The 17,741-nt window shown below is 40.6% G+C and overlaps 1 protein-coding gene across 1 annotated transcript in view; it reads left to right on the forward strand.

The window, feature by feature from the left end:
• The first annotated feature begins 2,389 nt into the window (after positions 1-2,389).
• The window catches only part of TRHR (thyrotropin releasing hormone receptor), a 47,405-nt gene continuing 32,053 nt past the window's right edge, over positions 2,390-17,741 (forward strand). Inside the window, exons 1-3 of the mRNA XM_075211408.1 lie at positions 2,390-2,714; positions 4,250-4,303; positions 4,724-5,594. Of these exons, the coding sequence (XP_075067509.1) occupies positions 4,806-5,594 (789 nt within the window). The 5' untranslated portion in view covers positions 2,390-2,714; positions 4,250-4,303; positions 4,724-4,805. The remainder of the gene's footprint in view (positions 2,715-4,249; positions 4,304-4,723; positions 5,595-17,741) is intronic.

Here is a 17,741-nt window from a genome sequence, read left to right on the forward strand (position 1 = left end):
CGTATTTATGCAAAGAGACTGTAAATGATTCGTTTGGGGTAAGTGGATTTTTCATCAACACGAATTGCAACACTACCTATCCAATATGAGCAGGATGCTCGTGAGGCTGTACCCCATCTTTACTTACTGGACATGGAAGGGTTTAGAAATAGCAACTGTATTGTTAACTGGAGCCAGACATGTTCAACGTGTCTCACAGGGGTTGGAACCAGATGCCATGGTTGCTTGCCTGGATAAATGTTCCCTACCATCTAGAGGCCGCCATCCGCTGGTGCTCCTTCCACGTCACAAAATGGAAGGGGTTAAAACAAGGAGGTTCTGTTAATTATCCAGGCCAAAACGTGCCATTGTTCTCCCCTGGAATGTAACAGACACATGGGCAACAACCCAGCAGGGCTTCATCGCTGCTCCTGCTCTCAACTCTGTATCTGAGACACACATCGTGCTGAAAGCTCTGCTGTAGTGATCCTGTACTCCATTGGGAGTAGCTCGAGGACCTGCCTGGTTTGTGAGCCTTTTTGAGTAGGGAGACTGGGATTCAGAACACTAACACCCTGGAATGACAGCTTGGCCAGGAATAATTTTAATGCAAATATACAGAATCAAAAGCTTGGTCAGACATTTTGTTACAGCTTGGTCGGGAAATGGAATCGGAGAGATCTGGGACACACAAAGGTAGAAGGTGCATCACTATTTTCAGCAACAGCTTAGCTGGGTGCTAAAATTAAAACTTCTCCAGTTTTTACAGTTGCATGGTGGTAAATACGAATAACAGCTTGGCCAGAGCTATAGCACTCTCAGTGTGCTGGTGTACCACCATTGAAGTTGCTATAGGAACTGGATCAGGACCACTTTGCTAACTACAACTTGATGACCTGGGAGTGTAACAGCTTGGTCTGGCTAAAGGTTTTGCATAGAGCGTATAGCAAATGCTTGTACATAGACACTGGGATGCTGTGGGGGGTCTCTGGGTGTTGGTTATTGTCCTGGTTGCTATTTAGTAGTTTTGTTTTACTCACAGCTATTGTTTTACAGTTGGTATTGTACTCTGTATAAATATATTGCTGTATCTTCCACTTCTCCTTGCCTGTGTGATCCTTAGAACCCTAATCTGCAGGGCTAATCTGCGAGTCTAGGCTTTAATACACTGGTATCCTGCTAGGTATATTATAATAATAATAATGGCATGCAGATATGATAGTAATAACAATGACAAGGGACTATGGGAATGGTTATAACATGAGGTTGCCTAGTGGTTAGCACATTTGCCTTACAGCACTGGGGTCATATCTGTGTGGAGTTTGTATGTTCTCCCCGTTTTTGCATGGGTTTCCTCTGGGTGCTCCAGTTTTCTCCCACACTACAAAAAAAACATACTGGTAGGTTAATTGGCTGCTAACAAATTGACCCCAGTCTCTGTGTGTATGTTAGGGAATTTAGATTGTAAGCTCCAATGGGGCAGGGACTGAAGTGAGTGAGTTCTCTGTACAGCGCTGCGGAATTAGTGGCGCTATATAAATAAATGGTGATGAGGATGTGGAAATAATGATGACAATCGGGGGATGAGAACAAATACATATAGCTCTGCATATCATAAGAAGAAATAAACTACAATCATATTTATTACCGAATAGTCTTTTCATTATCCTGTGCTTCCATGTTAAGCTAGAATAAATGAATGACTGAATGAATGAATGAATCTGAGGCTTTCCAGCTGTTGTTAGACTACAAATCCCAGCATTCCCTGGCAGACAGTGGCTAGCCGGCATACTGGGAATTTTTGGTCATAAACAGCTGAAGATCCAATTTCCCACCTCTTATCTAGGAAAAATCACTAATCTGGAAGGCACAGTTAATTTTTTTTCCAAATCTGTGGGGAAAATGCGGATAATTCATATCTAACAAATGGTGAATTTGTGTGTAATTCAAGTGATGGCTGTTCTGCTCACATCTAATCAAATCAGTCTAGGCAGTTGTGTATGTACAACTTAAACAGAAAAATAAATGAGTGTGATATATGCCTGTATCCATTTATTATATCTATTAGAGTATAGCTATAACAGGTAATGCATTCTAACACATCTCACTTTCAGATATCACAAATGCAAAGATCAGAATTTTTAAAACATATTGTAAATCAGAGAGTTCTTATTAGGTATTTTGTTGCTCTCTCCTGCTACTGATATGATACTTTAATTTCACTGGTGGAACTGAGGGTGAAAGGAAGGGGTTGGGTGAGGAGGGGGCTATTTCTCATCACTGTCAGACGTATGCCAATGGGGTTTGTTTCCTTTGGCCTCTGTGGTGATCAAATAAATTACAGTGCTTTTTAAGATCTGCCAGAAAGCCACCTAGCATCATATAGCTGCTGCTACTGCTGCTGTTTAACTCAGAGCTGACGGGTAATTTCTAATCTCTTCTGCTTGAGAGGAACTGTGCATCAATTGGGACACATCACAAATCTATCAGCAAGATATTTGGTTAGTCTTCTTTCTTAACTGCTACTCAAAGCAACTGTGTTGAACATTCTGAATTCATTTTGCCTAGAGAAGAAAACTTTGTGCGTAAATTATTTAAAGGACAACGCATCTTACTGGCATGATATGATGCCTGACTGCTGCTGTCTTGATGTGAATTAGCTACTTTGTACTAAACTGGAGTAAGTCTCAATAGTTAACTCACCATTGTGGATTCCTGAAGCTGGACATTGATAGGTAAGGCATAACATTTTTTATTACTATTTTTGTTAAGAGGGGAAATGTTACTAAGGGATGAAGGCTTAAAGAAAAGAGCTTGTAGATTTTGAAGTGTCTGTTTTTATGTGAGAAGATGAGCCAGGAATGAGATTTCGAGCAAGGTCAGTTGTAATCTTTTTACTACATGCTTCCAAATGGGCAAAGAATCAGAACATAAGCAAGAGATTTGCTCCTTCAGTAATTCTGCTTAGTATAAGCGATTATTACATTTATTATATTTCATAAAGCATCTGACATCTCGCCTTTGGTGTCTCAGAGCTGTGTCTTTCATCGTTTTTGAAGACACAATAATCCTTCTCACTCTTTTAAGTTTATCCAACATTCTTAGACAAGTCTTGTCCTGAACCTTCTCAATTCTTTTCAGAGACCACTTGAATTCCATAATAGAAAATTAAAACTCTACCAATGTCACAGTCAGTAGTCATTAAAACATATTACTAAAATGAAGAATAATAACTGAGAAAGTCACATCACATGGACATATTAGAAGACAAATAATGAAACACTTTATTGCAAAATAACTTTTTTTGGGGGGGGGTCATTTCAAAACTTCTGTTTCCCATTACTAGTCCACATTAATGTAATAGTTTTATTTGTAGAACTCCCTGTGTAGTAATAGCTGTTAATTTGTTTTCTGTATTTTCCTTCTCTGTGTGGTAAGAAATTGGGCTCATAGTACAGGGTAGTTTGATAGCAGTTGGGTAATTAATTTTCCCCATGCTTGTATACAATGATTAAGTCTAGATTCCACAGGATCACATTCTTCCTTTTTACACCCCCATGACTAATGTCACCTCGTCTGCTCTTTCTTCATTTTGGATCCTAAACTACAGCATCCCATTATAATTTCTCTTTATGTTTTCAATATGCTCACTATACAGTTTGCTAGATTGATGACTATAAAATTTCATAGAAATTGAAATTCAATACACGCATGTGACATAAAATTTGTTCAGACCATAAAAACCAACTATTTCATGATTTTAAGCACTAAATGCAGTGATATGTTTTAGGGAAGGTATTTGTCAGTAATATTCTGCTCATTGGGAGTTAGTACTCTGGAAAATGAACTGTCGGCATGAAAGATTTCCAAAGACAGTTGTTGCTTCTGTAAGAGGGGAAAAATAATGGCAGGTTTTTTTAAAAAAAAACAAAAAACAATAATGGAGAAAATCTTTGTATAAAATACAAGAGGATCTTGTAAATTGGCAGCAAATGTGGCTCTTCAATTGGAAATTCCACATCATGTAAGGGGTTACTAGCCATAGTTTGCACTATAAGTTGATCACTTCTAATTTGTTGCAATACATATTTTTCTACAGATAAATCTTAAAATGTATAAAAATGTTGGTTCTAGCTGAGAACATGATATAAATGTCTTCTAGACTAAAGAAGGTTCTTACGGTATCACCTGCATTAAAGAACTATTTCAGCCACAATCTAAATAGTTAACCTGTTATTGAATCCTCTCCATTTCTTCCTTTACTTTATAGGTTTGTAGTGATCAAACTTTTAGTGAGAAAGACTGTGGAGAAGGACATTCTAAGGTATGGTATCTTCAATAATTATGTTTAAAAGTAGAATGTTAAGAGCTCATCCTCAAAAGGAGGACTATCTACATTTTAACTCAATAAACATTAAGATTCCCATTTCCCAACTAACTTCTACTGCATCATATGAATGGATAATTGATGACCCATCTATATTTAGTGAAAAGGATTATGGAATTAACGCAATCATAAAATGTACTGCCGACATAGCAGTGCTATTTTGGTCATTATTTATTCAGTGTTTACTAAAAACTGTTATCAATTGCTTTTTTTTAGCATCATATAGAACTAATAGAACTATAGAACCACATTAAAACTGACCTATTTAGTATATCAGCTAGTACCATCTCTAATAATATTTCTTCTTTGAGCTTATGTAGAATTTGTGATAATGAATGGTGACTGTGTTTCCTGCAGGACAACTTTTGATAAAGCAGATTCCTAAAATAAGTTATGGAAGTATGATCCTGTGTCCAAAAGCAGCTCTATCTTTGTGAATATGGAAAACCAGACATTCACCGAACTGAATGGCACAATACTCCAGGACAGAGAATGGCACAGACTAGAGTATCAGATCGTCACTGTTTTCCTAGTCGTTTTAATCTGTGGACTTGGTATTGTTGGAAACATTATGGTGGTTCTAGTGGTTCTGAGGACTAAACATATGAGAACCCCAACAAACTGTTATCTCGTGAGTCTTGCTATAGCCGACCTTATGGTGTTGGTGGCAGCGGGGCTTCCAAACATCACCGAGAGTGTCTATGGCTCATGGGTCTATGGATATATGGGATGTCTGTGCATTACTTTCCTCCAATATTTGGGTATTAATGCCTCATCTTGTTCTATCACTGCATTTACAATTGAAAGATACCTCGCAATCTGCCATCCTATCAAAGCTCAGTTTCTATGCACAATTTCTAGAGCAAAGAAGATCATTATATTTGTTTGGGTCTTCACTTCGCTGTACTGTATGATGTGGTTCTTCTTACTTGATCTCAACACCACAGTATACAGAGATGCCACTGTTGTGAACTGTGGCTATAAAGTCGACCGGAGTTATTACTCTCCTATCTACTTAATTGACTTTGGTATATTTTATGCCGTACCAATGACATTAGCAACTGTCCTCTATGGACTCATTGCAAGAATTTTATTTTTAAACCCTATACCATCCGATCCAAAGGAAAACTCTAAGACTTGGAGAAATGATTCAACTCATCAGAACAAGACGTACAACTCCAAGATGTCTAGTAGGTGCTCTAATAACACCATATCCTCCAGGAGACAGGTAATTTGTAATGCCTATCAGTAATGCATAAGTTTTACTAGTTACAAGCAGTAACTAAGCTTGTTTTATTAAATATGTAGCATTCAAAGGAGGGTATTCAATTGTTCCTCCGGGCGCCGCCGGAACGAGCGCGTTAAAACTATTACCGTTTATACGGTAAACTTGCGCGTAAAAACCGTTAATACGGTAGTTTACTCGCTGAATGCTGCGAGATGAAATTCAGCGAGTAATTACCGTATAAACGGTAATAGTTTTAACGCGCTCGTTCCGGCGGCACCCGGAGGAACAATTGAATACCCCCAAACAGTCTATATGTACACCTGATATATTAGATTAAGAAACAAAATGTCTTTCTGCTTCAAGAGCAGATTATAAAGTTAGCAAGGGAGCCAGGAACTGCTGCATCCTTGATGATCAGCTCCTTAATGATGACTTCATGGTGATATCTCCCTACGTCCACCCAGTCATTGTGGAATACCATGAAAGAAACTTAATATTGTGGTGTTTTGGGCAGTGGTAGTCAGAGCCGTAACTAAGAATTCTAGCGCCTGGGGCGAGAAAGACAATTGCCGCCCCCCTAGCACTCAATTTTAACCAAATTAACTTAAAATATTCCTAAATTGCGCCCCCTGCAGCGGTGCGCCCTGGGCGGTTGCTCCTGTCAGACAGCCCTAGTTAGGGCCCTGGTGGTGGTGTCCATTGTCCATATATTCCATTGGTAAGATTGAACAAGATCAAAACAGCGATCTGCCAGTTGTACTTGAAGTTCAACGTCTCTGGTTGTATTTATGTTGGTAAAATGTTGATTCCTTTTTAAATTGTGTTTGACCTGAGTTGTGTTGGACAGTTAGAAGTAGCAAGCTCCACCATTACACAGAATAAACCTTGGCATTGCACTTGCTTAATTGTCTGCCCAGCACACATTCAGGTACATGCCACCACTCCACACTCGAGAGCAGCCTCTAGAGACTGAAAGTGTGTCTTAATGTGCAGACAAGCAGAAGTACATTTAGGAGGTGTACCAGTGATGGATGTGGGCTGGTATATGGAGTTATGCCATACCGCCACACCTCCTACTGCTTTGAATGTAAAACCATCAAATTCCATTCACTTACATTCTCATCACATTTGAACCAGCACTCTAAATTTCCATACCACCACTAGTACCACACCTTTCAATTGATTAAAGTTTTCTTATTTTTTCCTATATTGTTGATTGGCTTACCCGTGTTCATGATTTAAATAAATCATAGAGTGAGGAGTCTTTGGAACTGGCTTTACTACATTTCTCACTTCTGTGGGTGTGAGGCTTTTAATACATTACTTGGAGTGCACCGAAAAATGAGCTTCTCTGCCAATACTTTTATTGGAACTCATGTGGTAAAGAAGCACTTTTGCAGACACGCTTTTCACCTATAATAAGAACAGTACCTGTGTGAAGAGCACTGTGTAAAAATAAATATATAAATAATTGAAATTAAGAAAATTGGCAGCATGACCCGTCACCCTCAACCTCCCCAAACACTAGGCCTTTTGGGCTTGTTTTCATTATAACAAGAAGACCACACGTGTGGTGTCCCTCGTGCTATAGTCAAAATCAGTCCCAGACTGGTGCCTCCAGGGCTGGTTCCTCTATGGCATTGGTGCAAAAAAACAGTAGCATGGGCTCTTTATCAAAGGGACTACCAGTCCTGCACTCAAAAGCATTGGATCTCTTAAAAAAAAACCTGGGCATTTAGAGTGCTGGTTCAAATTGTGATGAGAATGTAAGCGAGTCTCTGGGACTACTATCAGTAATCTTTTTATTTTGGTTAATTGTAGTGTGTTTCCCAGAGCCGTAACTAGACATTTTAGTGCCCTGGGCGAAACAGAATTTGGTGTGTGTGTCCCCATGTACCTTTATGAGAATAGATGCTGCTTCTCAGCAGTTAAGCATCCTCGGTGTCTTCTGCCTGCTGGTGTCTTATGCTTTGTTGCTGCTTAAACGGATCCTGGAATATTGGGGGCCTGTTTGGAAAAGAGATTGTTATTACTCACCTCCTGGAAAGTTGAGCAGTGAGTGAAGACTCTAGGGGGTAAATGTATCATACTCTGGTTTTGTCAAGTCGCCGGAAATCGGCGAGTTGACAGCTAAAATTTAAAGCGGCGCTGCCATGTAAAGGCAAGTTTCCCTTTACAAGGCAGCGCCGCTTTAAATTTTAGCTATCAACTCACCGATTTCCGGCAACTTGACAAAACCGAAGTATGATACATTTAGCCCCTAGGTCTCTCTCCCCACAACCAGAAAGACTTTGAATCAGTAGCCTTTTCTGTTTAAAAACAGACCTCCTTCCATCCAATCAAATCAATCAAATTTCCCCATATTGAATAGTAATAATTATTATATAATAATATATTCTCTTCTCTCCAGACCCCCCCCATTCACTCCAGACCCCCCCCCATTCACTGCAGACACCTCCCTCACCAGACACCCTCCTCACCAGACCCCACCATTTACTCCAGACACCCTTTTCATCAGACCCCTCAATCCTTCTCTCTATACCCCCCATTCACTCCAGAGACCCTCCTCACCAGACCCCTCACTCCTTCTCTCCAGACACCCTCCTCACCAGACCTCTCAATCCTTCTCTCTAGACCCCCCCATTCACTCCAGAGACCCTCCTCAACAGACCCCTCGCTCCTTCTCTCCAGACACCCTCCTCACCAGACCCATCAATCCTTCTCTCTAGACCTCCCCATTCACTCCAGACACCCTCCTCACCAGACTGCTCTCTCATTCTCTCCAGACACCCTCTTCACCAGACCCCTTACTCCTTCTCCCCAAACACCCTCCTCACTCCTTCTCTCCAGACCCCCCCACCAAACCCCTCACTCCATCTTTCCAGACCCCCCCCCACTCACTCCACACACCTTCCTCTCCAGCCCTCGCTCCTGTCCAGCATTACAGTATTTTACTCACCTGAGCGTCTCTTCTTCTGTCATCTTCTTCCTTCTGTGCCGCTCCTAGTCGCACGTGTTTTGACAGCGTTCTGACATCCTTATTTGTACGTCAGGACGCTGCAAGAGCAGGAAGCCGGCACTCTGGTGCTGGCTGTCTTCAATGGGCAAAGTAGTCCTGCGGTGGCAGCACTGCAGGACTACATTGCCATTTCACTGGTGATATGTAAAGGGTGGACGGGTGTTGCGCCCCCACTAGGCCTTGCGCCATGAATGGTCACACTGCCCGCACCGCCCTCATTGCGGCTCTGGTGTTTCCACTACATTGAGACCACTGGGGTGGTCTCAATGTTTCCATTACATTGAGACCACCCTAGTGGTCCAAACCAAAATAAAAAGATTAATGATGGAAGTTCCAGGAACTCTCCTTCACCACCAGCTACTCACAAGCATTTTCCCATGCTGGTAAATTGTGGTTTATTGGCAACAAAGAGGAGCAGTGGGGTGTTCTAGCTTTGATCACTTTGCCACAGTCAGTTATATTCTCATGAAAAGTAGAGTGCGGAACCTGATCTTCACCAATTTTATGCTTGTGCAAAATGTGAAACCTTCTCTGGAGGGTTAATGGCCATTCATAGCAAGGTATGTCCCACATAATGGACCCTCTCCACCTCTTTATCTCATTATAATACTCCAGCAATGCAAAATTAAATAACATTCTTGTACTACTTCACAATACGAGGCCCAGCGATGCCACGCTTCAGTGGGAAATCTTCACTGCGTTCAACTCCTTCTTTCTACGTGTTCTATTCTTCCTCAAATGCAGACATTTTACTCAGCATTCTTATGTGCCCCGGGAGAAATCTACGCGCATTTGTGCAAATTGAGGTGCAATTTTGTTTATTTTGTTTTAGGAAAAAATATACTGGTTCTAGTTGTATTACTAACCAAGTACACTTTCATTATATTTATCTACTATCCAGCTAGCCTATTAATTTCAAATATCAGTCAGTTTTTATATAGTATAGTATATAATATCTATTTAGTTTTTTTAGGAAAGAGAGTACACAAGGCAGGATCATCTATTAAGTCACAGATGTGTCCTTAGCACTGAATAATTACGCATGAGTTTTCTAGATGAGGAATTTCTTGTAAAAGTACAATTACTTCTTTCAATTACTTGAACAGCAAAAAAAAATTACCATAGAAACCTGTTCCGGAGCTAAAACCAGAGAGATTAGGAAAAGAGAAAAGGCAAAGTGCAGTGAAAGAAAGACACAAAGTTCCCATATGAAAAACATAATTGCAGCTGGGGAATAAAAATCCTCCAATCCAGATTAAGGTAATTTACATATCACAGACCACATGTTCATTTTGCTTACAACTATGCACAAAGACGTAGAATTATTAATTATTATTATTATTATTATTAATTATTATTTATAGGGCGCCACTAGGTGTCTGTAGCGCCGTACAGGGACAAACGAAATTACAATACGAGGTGAGACAGCACAGTACAGTAAACAGTAAGCACAGTAACTCAGTGAGCTCAATGCACAGCTAGGGGAGGGGGAGGGGAGAGGGGAAGGTCCGCATACGACGGAACCCAAGAGGGAGGGTATGGATGACAGGGAGACCCCCAGAGGGGAGAGGAGGGAGCGAGAGGGGAGAGGAGGAGGGCTAGGTAGCTGGAGAGCAGAGTTAAAAGTGGTGAAGACAGGAGGAGAGATGACCCTGCTCAAAGGAGCGTACAATCTAAGGGGAGGGGTAGACAGACAGAGAGACACAGGGGAGAGAGGGAGAGAAGGAGGAATGGAGGATAAGGATAAGGGAAGGGGAATGAAGGGGAAGAGGCAGAAGAAAAGGTAGGAAGTTAAGTGGGAGACTGGAAGGCTTTAAGAAAAAGGTGGGTTTTTAAAGCCCGTTTGAAACTGGACAGACTAGGGGAAGTTCTGATGGAGGGAGGGAGCTTGAATCCTACAATGTTCACAAATGCACTCAGTCATAGTATGCTGGCCGCCATTCATACTACATACAGCATGTACTTAGCATGTGAATATGCGCTACAACTACATTGAGCATAGCGCCCGGGTCTATTATAGTAGTGGGGTAAAAAGGAGCACTTTCCTCATGTCCTTCAGAACAGAAAGGCCGCTATTAGGCTTTCTAATGATGAAACTTAAAAAGAAGGGGCACAAAAAAAGTTTAGTTTCTTGGGGAATATTTATTAAACCTTCTAAAAACCAAAGAAATAGCTAGCATATATCTAGTACATTCTAGAAAATGATAGCTAACATTTGAATGGTTTATATGGTCAACGCCTCCACTTTTCCATTGTAGAAGGTTGGATAAATCTACCACTTGGTGTCCTAGAAAGGGAGTAGACTCCTTGGTACATGAGTTGTTAATACATCACATGTGGTTAAATAAAAATGTTTTTAGACCTTAACATAGATGGCCGAGTCATTAAGAAGGGTAAAGAATAAAAAAGAGTGAATTTGCACCTTGGCAAAACCATGTTAAATTGGAGGGGGGAGGGGGTAAATTTAAAATGTGAGGTCAGATTTATAATTGCGGTAGGGCATGTCCTAAATCAACTTTAAATTTCATTGTAAAAGTAAAGATACATGGAAATACATAAAAAAGTCGGTGGCGGTCATAACTCCAGCACTGGAAATGTTGGCACCTAACCTGATAATATGAACACATCTGCAGGCTAAATTCTGACAGTTCCATTGTGCTGACAAGTTCACAATATGGATAGTGTGATTGGCAACATTTACAATGCTGACATTATTGCCGATTATACCCTGGACCCGCCTCCATTACTCTTTTAATGTCAGCATTGTGATTAGAGACATTGTCAGTGTTGCCAATCACACTATCGACATTGTGAACCGGTCAGCACAAGGGAACTGTCGGCATTTAGCCTGCCAACATGTTTATGTCGGCAGGTTAAGTGCCAACATTTCCAGTGCCGGAATTATGTACCCCAGCCGAAAAAAGCAGACAATATTTTCCTTATGTACAAAATAATGAACTAATTTGAACCCCTTGCATTGTAACATGGTTTGTCCAGGAACAAACTTACTCCTTTTTTTTGCTTTGCTCTCCTTATGGCTCAGAGTGTCAATAATAACCCTTGTAGTTCCAACATAACCAGAATTGTAACTACTCATGATCTGCTTACTTTATATAGCGACTCTGCGATGACTAGCATTCTGCACCCACTGAGCCCCCAGAATTCAATCAGACACCAGTTGCATACAAGCTTGTCTTTTATCTGTGTTTACTTAACAAATCTACGTTCCATAGACAACATACTATCAGTATTCAGCAATGAGTAATTTATCGTGCCCAGTAAATGACCAGTGCATCAAAGATGACAGAGAGCCTCATGTTATACGCAGTGCTATTGTACCCTTCAGTGTCCAGTATATTATATTTAACAATGCCAAACAGTCAGAATGGAACATCTTCACTCCAGGAAGAAAGCAGCTATAGTGTGCCTGGGCCAGTGGTCCCAAGCAAAGCAACAGAAAAATGCTATAGTGTTTGGAAATGTAATGATCATTATAGCAATACAAAACACTGTATACCTAGACAAGCTAGACTGTTCTGGAAACTAGGCATATCAGTATGTCTTATAGGGGTTTTAACAAGTGCCAAGCCAAAATGCCACTGCAAATGCCAACAAAAGACTATTTCACCACTTTTTATTATTTATCAAAGGGTTAATGTTGAAACAATCATAGATTAACCTAAATGTCAGGGCATACCGTTATTCCGGTTTTATGTCAGTATTTTGTCCATGTAAGTATTCAGACTGTCGGGATTTACTCCATGTCGATATTTACAATGTAGGCATTTTGGTGTCAGTATTATTTTTGTCTGTATTTTCACCGTTGAAAATATGACTACCAATGCTTTGTCCCATATACCTCTATGGGGACAGCAGTGTTTGGCAACTCAAGAATGGCATCACTGGTCATTTTCAATGGAATCCAGCTGAAGCCTCTCCGGGTTTGCTGGATCTCTGACGGCATGCGCATAGCACTTTATCCCTTTCACTGGCATCGTTAGGCTATGGGTGAAGAGGGAAAGAATTTCATGGAGAAGGTAAATTGCAGTGGTACTTCATTATGTATACGTTTTGCAGCTGTACATGTTGAGGGCTACCATGTTGGGGTCATAAATAGACCTGACAGACAGAATGCAATCGCACTTATTGGATTGGATCAATACCAAATGGTTGAAAATAGAGGATTTCATCTTCAAACCACACTATCAGGCCAAAGTGTAAGTTGGAAGTGAAGCAGCTGCAAATAGTCCATTATAATTACACACATGAGTGACCAAACTGGATAGAGTTCTGGTTGTTTGGCACTTATTCCTAGATCAGCAGATGTGTGGCAGCCTTTATAATACAGCCAGAAGGATGAAGCACTAGGGACACAGACTGCAAGAGAAAATGTGCAAGAGTGCTGTAAAATTAATTGTTCTATGAATGCTACAGTTATTGCGTTCTGCTAGAAAAGTCAACAGAGCTTAGTTTCAGTAAGAGTTTATCAACTACTAGAAGGAAAAAGGCGAGGAATAAATATCAATCATCCATCTACAATTTCACATATTTCTCTGTCAGATTTACTTATGGCCATTTATCCCAGTGGTTTCTGGATTTGTCCAGGATGAATAGTGGTATTTTCTATTAAATCGGTACCTTTAAGGCTTGGTTCCTACTGTTAGTGTTCATTGCCCCTCTGAGATGATAATCGTGAATGTAGAGACAGACGCCTGATTGCCATGTTTCTTACACAGATGTTTTGATCTGTGTATAAGAACTTGACACTTTCATGGACCCCCAGTTTTGCTATTCTTTGTACTGTTATATTCATATTATGTTTGTTATTTCACTTATTTATGATTATTTGTGTTACTAAAACAGCTATGGCCGTACGGCACGAACCTCACACAATGTGTGTGTTTCATCAGTTTTACTTTCAAGTTAAACGTGTTTGACTTTAACATAATCATGTAGTGGCATATTTAATACTCAATGTATACATTAGACCCATAAAAATAATTTGTGTATAAATTCCATCTCCTTATATGTGGTCCGCTCTTTCCCTGAAATTTCTCAATGAGAGCTGGTATTATAAGTCTTTTAGATCAGAAATACAGTGTATTAATTTAATATATATATATATATATATATATATATATATATATATATATATATATATATATAATATTTACATTAATGCTGTGGATGGACAGTGCTGATTTCCTTTTTTTCCTGTTTGGGGAATACATATTAACCCATAGCTGTGAGTAGAAAACCCTTATATGTGATTTAATGGGCATGAAGGATTCTAATTTTTCAGCTTATGGGTTTTTTTAAAGCTAGAAATCTTTCTATTAAGAAACTAATTGAAAGGCTGAAACTTAAAACTTATACTCATGGGTTATATATTTGAGTAATGTTTGACATATAATTTTAATAATGACAGTAAAGTCTATAGAGAAAGGCAATAAGTGCGTAAATACCTGATAGAAATGATTGGCTTAACTTTCACTCAGTAATTTGTGCTATAGAATTGAATGGTACCTTGATCTGTAAGGGACACAAGTATAAGAATTTAATTCATGTTATTCCTTTTTTTTTTCCGAAAAACCTTACATTTCCTTAATTAGAGGGAGTCATGCTAAACTGTGGTCCTGACTCAAGACATGCACCTACAAAACGGCTTCAGGGCCATGTTTCACATATCTTATCACTGGGAGTTTGCAAGTGTACAATTAATGTACACTATTGATAGGTTTAGACTTTTGCTATATTTTTTGTTCCCACTTCTACAGAAATACAGCGACATAGTAATTGGTAGCACTAGCCTGTTGCCTGTCATTCCACCATTGTCACCCTCATGCTTTTTTTCTCATACAATAACTAAAGGATTACTAGGATTTGTGCTCACAGTCTAAAAAGACTGGGAAAAAGCACTTTATGAAAAATAAAGATTCCCCACACAGCACATTCTGTACCTTATTGTTCACCCAAGTTCTGGGTGGATCCCATTCTTGAGGAGAGGGTGCACAAGAGACACATATGTGAGAGCTGATGAGAGAATGTTACAATTGGTCAAAGCAATGTAAACGGTGAACTACTGAAAGTAATAAGAATGAAATAAGAATAAATATAATTGAATGAATAATTGCCAAATTTTAGCCTGTGGGGCAAGACTTAACCTATCAGGATCATTTGAAAGGGAAACAAATGGAGGTGACCCAGCCCAAGTTAGTCCACTATGGGATCGGCCCAGGGGGCAGATGTCCCCCTGCCCCCAGCTCAGACTGACCCTGGGAAGAATACAAGTATGAATAAAAGAGAAGGATATCAAAATAAATAGACTGCAACAAAGAAAAATAAATTAATATATAATTAGTAATGAATTAAGATATAAATAGCACAATACATGGAAACAAGTAAGTGGATCAAACAGTTACCTGGGTAATCCTATTGGTGTGCAGGTAAATCCAAACACATTTTGCCACCAATTGTGGCTTCCTGAGTGGTATCTTTTGCAAAAGATACTAACGAGAATGGCACAACTGGTGGCAAAACTCATTCAAATATGTAGCTTTATTTACAGGGGGAGGCAAAATAGAATGCCAGCAAGACAACAACCAATTTGACCTAACTCCATAAATGTCAATTAAATAAATTTTTTGGATCAATGACCCCAATAATGCCATAACATAATAATCATAGCTAGAACAGCAATTTCTTGTAAAGTTATCTTTTGCACGAAGCAAATTGACGATGTGTGAAAGGAGATACAGAAGATAACAATAAGACGCAGTGCGCCAATAGAACAGACCATATAAAAAATAGTGACAGATGGCGGATATCGTTCTAATTAAAAATATTTATTGCGATACAATATATCAACTAAAATTCTAATACAATATTATATTGCACATATGCTAAAATACAAGTCTATATATGACCTCCAAAAGAAAAATATGGATGCAAAACAGCAGAACTAACATGCAGCGTAAAAGAATGCAAATTTCAGTATTCTCACTTGTGTATTCTACATCAAAAAATAACATAAAAAAAACAAAGTGTGTGTCCAGTACACTTTGTACAAAATTCTAAAACCAAGGCATATAAAAATATTGAAAGTTTGAAATCATGCTTAATCAAGCAGCGGTACTGTTATGAGCCGCGGAGATCCGCGGCTTGTCTCCTCCATCGGTGTTCCGGCTGTAATGGCAACAGCCGGGACGTCACTTCCGCTTACGTCGTCCCGACCGTCTCCATGATAACGGTCGGGACACTTTCTAATACAGCGCCACGTCCCGGCAACGCTGAGAGCCGAGCGTGCGCGCAGATTAAGGAACAGCCTGCGGGCTAATTAATATTGTATTAATTTATTAGCCAGTGCCTAATAAATATATAGTTATAGGGCAGGGCCCTGATTGGCTATCTTCTGCATTTAAGGCAAGGAGGGCTTAGCCTCCCTGCCAGTTATAGCGTTTCCAGTCTTGTGCTGTGTTGACCTGCTGGTGATTCCTGTCTGCCTGATCTCCTGTGGTGACCCTGGCCTGAACTTCAGACCTTGCCTGATTGCCTGTTGCCTTGACATTTTGGCTTGTATTCTGGACTTTGCTGTTGTGCCTGTGACCCTGACCCTTGCTTGGATATTGATTTACCTGTTTGCTTCGGACCCCTGACCGCAGCCTGCCACTGACCATCCACTCCAGCCTGGGCTAGCGCCCCCCGTTTAAACGCGCTACGGCAATCTTTGATGAACTTTTACTACTCTGAGCCTAAGACCTGGCGGCATCTGAGTACTTGTGAGCACATAAAGCTCTACAGGAAAGGCGGCTGCTAAAGGTGAAGATCTCTACTCTACTCTAACTGTTCTAAAAGCTCACCTTGGTGGTCATGGGCCTTAACAGGTACAAGAACTGAAATTTTCATAGTCTCACCCAAAAACAGCTGACACCTAACTTCGGTGCTAATCGCACATCCACAATTGAGAGTCCCAAGTAAGCACTGGAATGTCTTGTGGACACTACGGGACCTTTATCTTCACCATCCTAATGATATGTAATTAGTGCTCTGGCTGGTGTGGGAGAAGTTCCCTCCCCTTTGAAGTTCACACAGCCTGAAAATAAATCTCGATTAGGAGTGCTGTTTGTTCGTAAGGGTAGAAATAGACTGGTAAAGCTTCTTTTAGGGTTAAAGTCCAATGTGTCCAGTAATAGGTAAACAATGATGCTCTGCTTATCCAAACATACCCTACTGTAAATTGAAGTATATCTGACACGTTTTGTCCACTAGGAAGACAAACTTTTTCAAAGATCTCAGAAATACAGAAGATGTCCAGTTTAGTTTTCTGTCTCTATGGAGGATTCCATTCTCTTTCCCTAGCCAATCAGAGAGACTGAATGAGCCAACTGACAACCTTTTAAGGTACACCTTGCAGGCAGGGCCGGATTAACCATAGGGCTAACTGGGCTACAGCCCAGGGGCCTCGGGCATCCAGGAGGCCCTTGAAAGTGCTCAGCAGCAGTATTGATCGGTCGGGGGCGGGGGCGCCCCTGGCGCATTCAATGCTGCTGAGCACATTCACTGCAGTCCTTCCCCGGTGCGCTGTAGTCTCCGTACTGAGGAAATCTCGTGAGTCTCACTCTCACGAGATCTCAGTAAAGAGCGTACAGTGCACCGGGGAAGGACTGCAATGCCAGAAGGAGGTAAGTGCCTCGGGGACGGCTCGGATCACGGGTGGGGGGGGCCCTCATGGGGGAATGGAGGCCCCCTTAGCCCAGGGGCCTCCATTCCCTTAATCCGGCCCTACTTGCAGGTGCAATTATTAATCAGCCTGCTGTCTGACTGGCAGGTCAGAAGACCAGAAATGGGCTTATTGAATGGAGGCTTCTCCCTTTATATCCATTCATTCTAGGAAATATTCCGATCCAGCTCCTGCTTGAGCCCAAAGCATTTGGAAAGCTGTCTTTTCAATAGCAACAATTTTTCCTGGAGTTCACACACATAGGTCAGAAACCTGAGACTTACATATGGTACATCAATTACTTTGTCACATATCCCCCTCTCTTATTTTAAGGAGGGAGAGATAAGGGCAGAGCACTTGTAGCCTCTAAACTGAAAACACTGGACAGAGCATCTGTATTTACCAGTTG

Source organism: Mixophyes fleayi, chromosome 5 (genome assembly GCF_038048845.1).
Source record: "Mixophyes fleayi isolate aMixFle1 chromosome 5, aMixFle1.hap1, whole genome shotgun sequence".
Taxonomy (NCBI): Eukaryota; Metazoa; Chordata; class Amphibia; order Anura; family Limnodynastidae; genus Mixophyes; species Mixophyes fleayi.